Source organism: Strongylocentrotus purpuratus, unplaced genomic scaffold, assembly GCF_000002235.5.
Source record: "Strongylocentrotus purpuratus isolate Spur 01 unplaced genomic scaffold, Spur_5.0 spur5_scaffold_21, whole genome shotgun sequence".
NCBI lineage: Eukaryota > Metazoa > Echinodermata > Echinoidea > Camarodonta > Strongylocentrotidae > Strongylocentrotus > Strongylocentrotus purpuratus.
The window spans coordinates 41254517-41264214 of record NW_022145607.1 but is presented as its reverse complement, the minus strand read 5'-3'; the positions used below and the strand labels follow the sequence as shown (position 1 = coordinate 41264214).

General features: G+C 41.2%; 1 protein-coding gene across 1 annotated transcript; it reads left to right on the top strand.

Moving 5' to 3' along the window:
* Positions 1-9433, top strand: LOC586929 (cystine/glutamate transporter). The gene is made up of 11 exons (XM_030994401.1): positions 1-101; positions 866-938; positions 1235-1403; positions 2360-2551; positions 3131-3256; positions 4826-4925; positions 5616-5660; positions 6369-6492; positions 7104-7207; positions 9013-9272; positions 9420-9433. Exons 1-11 carry the CDS (start codon positions 1-3, stop codon positions 9431-9433), a joined length of 1308 nt encoding a protein of 435 aa, XP_030850261.1.
* Positions 9434-9698: the final 265 nt, after the last annotated feature.

The window sequence follows — 9698 nt, the reverse complement described above, 5'->3', positions numbered from 1 at the left end:
ATGGCGACTCAACTTCTGGCGGTTCGACCTCTGGCGAATCAACTGATTCTAAAGTCGCCATCCCAAGACATCTTGGTCTATGGGGTTGTGTGTGGCATACGGTAAGAAATAATTCAATTTTATGAACCCACGCCCCAACATCTATTGTGATCAGTCTGTTAACATAAAGTCTACAGCACATAAACATCATCTTGTATGAGGATGATTACCCCCACGGACTATCACCTAGTCCACTGCCTGGACTGCATCCGTGTCGCGCGCCCAATCAGTGGAGGAAATAACACACCCTCAACGGGTGTATTTTAGGGGATCGCGCGATTAGTGGAGACACTAATCCGTGAAGGCAGTTTGGCTTATCCTTATAATTACACTGTTTCCATTATTTCATTATACATTTACCTTTTGTACGATGTCGACATAACATTAACATGCTATCAGTTGTTTTTAATTTGAATCTCTAATTCAATACCCCCAAAACCTTTACTTTACCTTACTTTATCTTTTTCGCCGAAATATATATAGGCCTCCTATCACGTGTACAATGTCGTGATGCATGAGAGTATGGTGTGTCCAAAACTAGAAAATCATCTAATTCAATTTTTTCTATTGCAAATAAGACCATGAATAGCATATATTTTTTTCATTGCATGAATACTGCTGAGATTTCAATCATTCCCAAGCCCTTCAAAGACGGCAGGTAACTTTTATAGCTCTGCCTCAGTAGGTAACCATAGCGTGCCTTTTTCTGTCGAGAACGGCATCGATGGACCCAAATATTGTGATCTAAATCGCGACAAAAGAGATTATAGAAATTTACAAATTAAGAACCTATCGGTCTCGCAACCCTGTGATTACACTTTAAAAGGCCAGAGAGACCGTTGGTACCGGTCTCATGGGATAACGGTCTCGCAAAACCTGTGAAAACACTTCAGAAGCCCGTGAGACCATCATTGCTGTTCTCATTGGCGATCAACACTGCTGGTCTCATGAGCAATTGGTTCCCTTTAATTCTTCATATTTTGTGTGAACTAATTTAATGTACTTTGTATTTTACCTTCGAAATGATTTTTATTTTGTTCGATGAACTGAATCATTAATATACATGTAGACTGACCATGGGGCATCAAACATCGCCTTGGTCGGTGACGCAGTGCTACGTCAGCAAAATAACGCCTCGTGTGCAACAGGCATGACCCATCTAACCTTTGACCTTGATTTGACCCCTGACCTTTAGGTCGGGAGTGTTATCGGCACAGGCATCTTCATCTCGCCTGCGGGGATCCTGCGGGGTACCGGTGGGTCGGTAGGGCTAGCCCTCATCTTCTGGGTAGTTTGCGGTGTTATCCAGACCTGCGGGGGATTCGTCTATGCCGAGCTGGCCGTCATGATAAAAAAGTCTGGAGGTAAATATTTAGAAGCCAGAACAGCGTCAAGTCTTTCATAACAACTACAACACCACCACCACTAAAACAACAACCCTTCTCGAGTTAAAGCCCTTCTGGCTCTCGACAGCCTGATGAGAAATATAATTACTAGTATCTCATCTGGTTGTTAAAATTATTTGTTTCAGTTTTTCTCTACAGGTATACAAACAAAGATAGAAGAGGGGGAGAGAGAAGGGATAGAGAGGGGGCACTGGCGTATCCACACCTTGTCCTTGGGAGCAAACCGTCTCAACTTAATGTGATCCAAGTAACTGTAGTAAAAAAAACTTTTCTGTGCCCTTTGTTTGCGATACGGGTGGGGGAGGGGCGAAATGGATTTTCATTGAAATTCGCCTATGGCTACTTTTCGTGCATTTCAATTATTTCCCTACTTGCGAACTGTTAGGTCATATTAAAGAGTTGCTGCATTTCTTTTTCACCTTTGAAATATGTGATGGTGGTGGTGGTGGTTATTTTACCTGACTGCTAAGATAAATAATTGTAAGTAAGCAACCAGACGGCCGACGGCTTTAGGTCCTCTCCGAGGGACCTGGTAATGAGGATTAATGCCTTTACCAAAGGGCACTAGCGCATCGCCTTGGTTTTGAACCCGGGTCACCGGATTACGAGACCACTGCTCTACCGACTGAGCTATCGCTGGAGGGGCAAATTACCCCCTTGCATATACGCTCGCGGGGAGTTGAGATGTACAAAATCAATCAGGGAGGGGCTACTAAAGAGGTCCAAGCTTAGGATCCATTTGATGACTTCATCTAGTGTAATAAATATATTAACCCATTTTTGTATTCGGGAGGGGGCACATGACTCTGTCGGTATACGCCACTGATAGCACCCCCTCCCTTCCCCGTAAGAGTCAGTCTATTGATTCTGTTCACGTATTTACCCATACACCTTCTATTACATTAACCTTGCAGGGGAAGTGACTTTTATTCACGATGCCTATGGTCCCGCGGTCGCCTTCCTAAAGGTCTGGATCATCATCTTCTTCCTGACCTCTGGTTCGGCTGTCGTCGCTGTCATCATCCCGGAGTACCTACTCACCCCGTTCTTCCCCTGCTCGGGGCCTCCAATCCTCGCTGTACGATTCATGGGCATCTGTGTTGTATGTGAGTGACGTCATTATATATAATGGTGCAGGGGCGGGACCAGGGTTTCGTTTATTGGGGGGAGGTAACAAATCAAATATGAATAAATGAATAAACGATAAACAAATAAATGCATGATCAATAAATGAATAGTTAAATAAATACATAGATGAATAAATCAATCAATAGATAAAAACGTGAATAAATAAGTGAATTGATAAATGAACAGATCAACAAATAGATACAATTATTTTGGATTTGAGGGAGGGTTACCGGAGCCATTTTCTCATCTTTTGATCTTCCGACAGACAACCCCCCCCCCCCCCCACATACACACAAAATCCGAGAAGGGTCGATCGAGATCTAGAAAAATAATTTTAAATAGAAAAGTATAGAAGATGCTTAAGGCTTAAAATGCTTAAAATATAGACAGAGACAATAGCGAGCAGGGCAATAAAGAGGGGGAAATAAAAAGGAAAAAATAGAGATTAGGGAATGTAATCATAAAGCAGATATTTTATGTCAGAAATATTCGTCTATATAATTGTTTTACAAACATTTTTTACACACAGTTTTGATCTTATCCCACTTTTATGAAAGTTTTCCTAATTGCAATAAACTGTCTGAGCGTCAAAGGACCTACTCGCTTTGCTGGGTTCTTTACGATCACCAAGACCATCGGGCTTATAATTATCATCGTCACCGGCATGTATAACATCGCTAATGGTAAGTCGTGACTCTTCCTCTCCCCCCCCCCCCCCCTCCTCTCTCTCTCTCTCTCTCCCTCTCTCTTTCTGTCTCTCTCTCTCTCTCTCTCTCTCTCTCTCTCTCTCTCTCTCTCGCTCGCCCTCACACCTCTCCCCCTCTATCTCTCTCTCTATGTCTTTATTTCTATTTCTAAAACATTCGATTTTATCATCAAAATTCACTAGCTAAGAACTAAAAATGATATAATCTTATACATTGCTGCCCGAATAGTTGTAACTCTAAAGATCTTCGGAGGAGTGCCTAGCCCCCCCCCCCTGCCCCCCCCCCCCCCCCTCGTACGCCTATGACTGCAACGGAGCAGTTGAGTTGCAAATTTCAGACAAAGTAGTTTTCTATTCACTTCTTCAACTAAAACGCAAAAGTAACGCATTCTCTGGAGGGACTGGCAGTGCCCGGCAGTGCCTTGAAGCCCACTGTCCTACTTGTAGCTACTTGCTCCCTCTATATAGAAATCTTTACCAATCGGTGCCTGTTGGTCCCCATGATCCTCTTTTTCTTATGTTAGTTGAGAGCTGAGTTAATGAGATAGCCACCTGTCAGTGACCTCGCTGTATGGTCTAATCCCTTCTGGCCCAGTAGTATTGACAGTCTTCAAAAGGACGTCACATTGCCTTAAACGGATTTCACATGCAGCAGTCCACGTTCTCGTCGTGCATATCTAAAAGTCCCGAATATAGATATCTTGACTGCTTTGAGAGGCATAGCTAGATTTCTAAAGAGAGATATATAAAGTCAATTAACTTAGTTATTATACGCTATAATTCATATTGGGGTGCAAAATTACGATATCCTGAAGCAACACATACGAAGGAGCAAAACGACTGCGTTTTTTTAACATCTTGAACCTTCAGTACTCTATTTCTAATACAATTTACTCTCTGTATTGGGGCAATCAATCCTTGAGGACTATAATTTCTCTTTCTTTCTCTTTCCTCATCCTCTCTTTTGCATTATGTGCGCCCCTTCAAGTGCCGCCCGGTTCACGTGCCCCCTGCCCCCCTAGAAACACCAAGGCGACATTAACAAATAAGCCACTTCACTGCCCTAATATTAGTTATTTCAAAATTATGGGGATGCATATGGAAACGTTGTATCATCCGCTCAATCTGACTTGCGTGCACAACAAATAACCTTTTTTGCATGAATAAGTAAAGTTTTCAAAAAAGTGCGTTTCTTTCCAGCATTGGGGTGCCCGGGAGTCACTTTGGTAACCTTTCAAAAAGTATAATATAAAAAAACATATGCACTTTCTCTGTACTTTTGTCCGAAAAAACGTCTCTTTTTACGTTGGAGATGAGCAAAATAGCAAGTTTCAATTACACTTCGCCCACTCTCGCAAGTCTTTTGGTCAGGCGGCTTCGGGGTGAGTGGCTAATGTAAATGAGGCAAATCCAAGCAAACGTTTTCATAAGGGGGGAGGCAACACATAAGGTGCAACAAAAAGCAATCGAAACTAAATAATATTTTGTCTTGTAATGTAAAACAGAGGTATAAACTATATATCTTATTATGTTTGTGTATTTACAGGTCATACGACTTACTTGGCAAACGCATTCAGTACTGGTAACCCGAGTATAAAGCTCCTACCTATAGCCTTCTATTCAGGGACGTGGGCCTACGGGGGTTGGTAAGATTTGAAATATTAGTATTATACGCAACCATCCCGCTACTCCCTTCGCTCCTCTCAAGGCGTCACACTGAACCATGCATCTCCTAAGATGCTACCCACACTTTATTAGTGACAGAGCATTTACAACTGCTGCTCCCAAACTGTGGAATAACCTACCCATATTCTTTGCAACTAGCAATCTCCCAATACCTTTTTTAAAAAAATCTCAAAACTCACCTCTTCTGTTGTAAAGCGCATTTGAACATGTATATGAAAAATGCGCTGTATGAATAAATTATCATTATTATTATCATACCAAAATATCGTTTCACTGCAAAAAGGACACTGGAGCCATGCACTGCCAATGCTTGTAATGTTCTTACAGCGGTGCGGTGACAATAAAATCAGTTAAGTTTATTTTCATATTTCGCGTTTGACTTTTACAGTCTTTTTTCACGAGAAAAAAAAGGGTGTTTCAGGAGTGTTATATATTTTTTCTCAGTTATATGTATGTACATTTTCTGATATATACCTTATCGCGTGTTCAATAGTATTATGAGTTATGGTGTATATGTATCTGAACAGAATGATGTTTAACACGTTTAATGAACAAAATACAATCCAACATTTTGGTCTAGATACATGAACTACATGTATATTAAATCAATTTGTTGCTGTTGTTGTTATTTATTCAATGATCTTTTTCAGGGATACCGTGTCCGCTTTGACAGAAGAAATAAAACAACCTCAACGGTGAGATGATAATTTTAACATCATGAGCATTTTCTTCAAGTACATTTATTTAAAAAAGATAAATAAATGTAAATGGCACTTCTAATTACAGTAAATAATTACATAGCATGTATTATTACCCCACACCCTCCCCATGATCGTTTTGATATCACTGCCACAATACTATTGTCCTTTGGCAAGATATAAATCTGCAGATGCCACTCTCCACCCAGGTGCAGTAAATCGACTCCCTGTAGGAGGATATTAATTGAGTGACAGCGCACCTTATCATTGGAAGCCCCGCTATGTGTAACTGAAAGGCCCTAGGTAATTAGGACACCATGTTTAATGAGACTATCTTATCCATCCAAATATCATGAGTATGATATTGATAATAATATTGATAATAATGATGAAGATAATAACAACATAGCTAATGCTGATGAAATTAATGATGATAATAATAATAATAATAATAATAATAATATCTTTATTTAATACTCATCAGCATTGATGCTGTTCTTCCTGAGGGCCTTGCAATTATTATTTGCCCAGCAATGCCTGGTACATATTTACACCTGGGTGGAGATTGGCAAATGCGGACTCATGTCTTGCCAAAGGACGTTAGTGCCGGGCTGGGATTCGAACCCTCGGCCCTTGGATTGAGATTCAAGTGAATGAACCACTATATAACGACATATCCACTCTTATTATCTTATTTTCTTACAGAAACATTCCTCTAAGTTTAGTCATCTCTATGGCAACCATCATCATCATCTATGTGCTGACCAACATCGCTTACTTCACTCTTCTATCACCAGAGGAAGTGCTTAGTTCTTCAGCTATTGCTGCAGTAAGTATAGCCTATACCATCCCTATGTTCCCGGTTGAATCCCTCCTCCCGCCCCCCCCCCCCCCCCACACACACACAAACACAAATGATCTAACAATATTTTTAAATGATAAGTGACTCAGAATAGCTAAAAGTTTAAAGCGAATGCATTCATGTATGAATGTTTTCTTTTCTTCAGACATAAAGGGGTTGAAATGGCACACCTGAAGATACTTCTTATCACTGGTTGGTTTAAATCTATTTTGCTAGGAATCGTAGATTTAAGGTCCTTTGAATTGATTTCTTTCTCTATTCTATGCATGGCCCACTTTCATAGAGGTATATTGTGAGACGCTTTGTTATTGCGAGGAAAGGGCGCCCTATTGACTGGCTTGCATCGGATGAAGTTATGAACGTTTAGTGGCAGTATTTTGAATTTCCTTTCAAACTGAATTATGTGCAGTTAGTACTGAATATTTGCTTTGATTTATCAATTTCCTTAGATATACATGAGCCAATCTCAGACAGCAACCGTTTAACAATTCCATTGTCTTTGTCTTATTATCATGTGGTGTTCACTCTCTCTTTTTAAACAAGATTGATGGAGAATTTTTTTTTATTTGCCATTGCAGGACTACAGCGTTAAAGCGTTGGGTAGCTGGTCTTGGCTTATTTGGTTCTTCGTTTCTATGTCGGCCATGGGTGCTCTCAACTCTGGCATCTACAAACGTGGGAGGTAAAGCCTGCTTTCTCCTCTTTGCCATTATCTTTTCTCGTGCTATTTCCATTATATTCATCGTTTCATTGCATATTTGTTGTGATATAATTATTCTTGTATTATGTTTTGCATGAGAAATAAAATCATTTGAATCATTATATCCAGAGGATATCATATTTTCCAAACCTCACTGGATCTCACAACGACGTTCAAAAATAATATCAGTGCCATTTCGAAAGCCAAATTGTGCATCACATTTTTGAATGTTCGAACATTACGATGCAGTGGCGGATCCAGATGGGGCCCGAATCGCCCCCCCCCCCCTTTTGGCAGCGTTAAAAATAGGGAAGTGAGAGCAACGGAGGAAAAAGGAGTAGAAAAAGAGAACGGAAGGCAAAATAGAAAAAGAGAGGAAAAGGGGAGAGAGGGAAAAATGAAGAAAAAAAAAATCGAACGCAAAGTATTGCACAACTCTTGCGTTATAAATCAGAATTGATTTCTTGACATCAAGAAATGAATTCTTGTTATCAAGAAATGATTTGTTTTGTTGTAAAGCATTGGTAATTCTTGATATCAAGAAATGGGAATAAATGTTAAAACGGCTTGCCATACGGATGAAAGTAGAATAGTGAAAGAGAATGTTTGTGTGTTTCTATCGCTCAAAACGGTTACCTTGAAGCAGGCGCGTACGCAGGATTTTTTCAAGGGGGGGGTTTTAACATTTATAAATCGGTCCGAAAATTTCGCAACGACTCAGCCAGCCGCTGAATAAGCGGGGGGGGGGGGGGGGGGGGGGGGGGGGGGGGTAAGAGGACACAATTTTTTTTTTTTGGTCCCAAAAAAATCGCAACGACTCAGCCGACCGCTGAATAAGCGGGGGGGGGGGGGGTAAGAGGACACTTTTTTTTTTTTTTTTGGTCTCGAAATTTGGAAATTTGACATTTTGCTCCGTTGGGGGGGGGGTAAGGTCACCTTTTTTAGGTCGGCCATGAGAATAATTTTTTTTTTTTTTTTTTTTTAATAATTAAAAAAAAAAAAAAAAAAAAAAAAAAAAAAAAATTAAAAAGGGGGGGGGTTTTAGGTTTTTTTTAGGGGGTTTACACACAAAATTTTTTCAAAGGGGGGGGGTTTAACCCCCCAAACCCCCCCCCCCTGCGTACGCGCCTGCCTTGAAGCAGGAGTTTCTAAAACTCGAGAGCGCCTGGGACGGACTCCACCCCGAAGGGCTCGCCTTTACGCGATCGCAACATGCTTTCCGCACCCCCAGCCCCCCTTTGGGAAACCCTTGATCAGCCGCTGTAATGATAATCCAAACATGTAGAATTCCTCTTCAATTTGATTTCTTGAGAACAAATTACGTATCGTTTTTCTTGCGATCTACCGTTATTAAACTATTATTATGCCCCACATTTTGTAGTCTCCCGTCCTAAAGTATATTAAAAACCAGTCGTGTTCATAGGCTTCAAAGCCCCTCTGCACCAGTCTGGCCAGGAGGGATTAGACCTCTCTGCATGGTCACTGACAGGTGGTTATCTTTCAATTAACATAAGAAAAAGGGATCATGGAGGACCAATATTCAGCGATAAGGCATTGAGGGCGCAAGTAGCTATAAGTAGTGCAGTGGGGCTTGAAGTTCATACATCGTTTAATACGATGTCACTGAGATCATTGACATGATTGATACCAACAGTGTCGGTACTCTTAACTGTTCAATCATAAGTAAAGTTAAACCTTTGAGATTATTTATGTTGCCCTAGATATGAAACATATTCATAACTTATGCAGTGATCTCATCTTATCAAAACTGTCTTTGCCCTCCTCAGGCAACTCTTCGCCTTGGCTCGAGAGGGCGTGCTACCGGAGATCGTGGCCATGCTCAACGTCAACTACTACACCCCTATCGCTGCGACCTTCATCACCCTCATCGGGCTCATCTACCTGGTCGAAGACGATATTTTCACTATCATGGCTTACGTGGGCTTCGTTGAAAACATCTTTGACACGATGACGATTGCCATAGTGCCCTATTACCGATGGAAGTACCCGGATCGGGAGAGATTGGTCAAGGTGAGCAAAGCGAGAAGTCACGACCCTGACGAAAAGGAATTATTTCAGATTTGTTGTACCAATGACGGAACCCGCGATGAAGTAGGGAAACTACTTCCAAATTTGTTTCTCCTCTTTATGGGATATATAATTATTAACATTTGTATGCGCCCCTTCCATTTAGGTCGACTCCCATAAGCCCACCGAGTGGCATTGGTTTGGGCGCGGCAGGTGCCCCTTCCTTGTACTCTACTTTACAAAAAGACCCCCCCCCTCCCTAATTTAGAGTATAATATTTCGGAAATTAGTAACGGAATTACTATTTCCCGGAATATAACGTTTTTTCAGTCAGCAGTTTTCCTTGACGGACGTGGGGGGGGGGGGGGGGGGGGGTGGCTTCGCCCCGGCGTTAAAGAAAAATTACACATTATTTTGAATGATTTCAGTTTCCCTTTATTTCCAT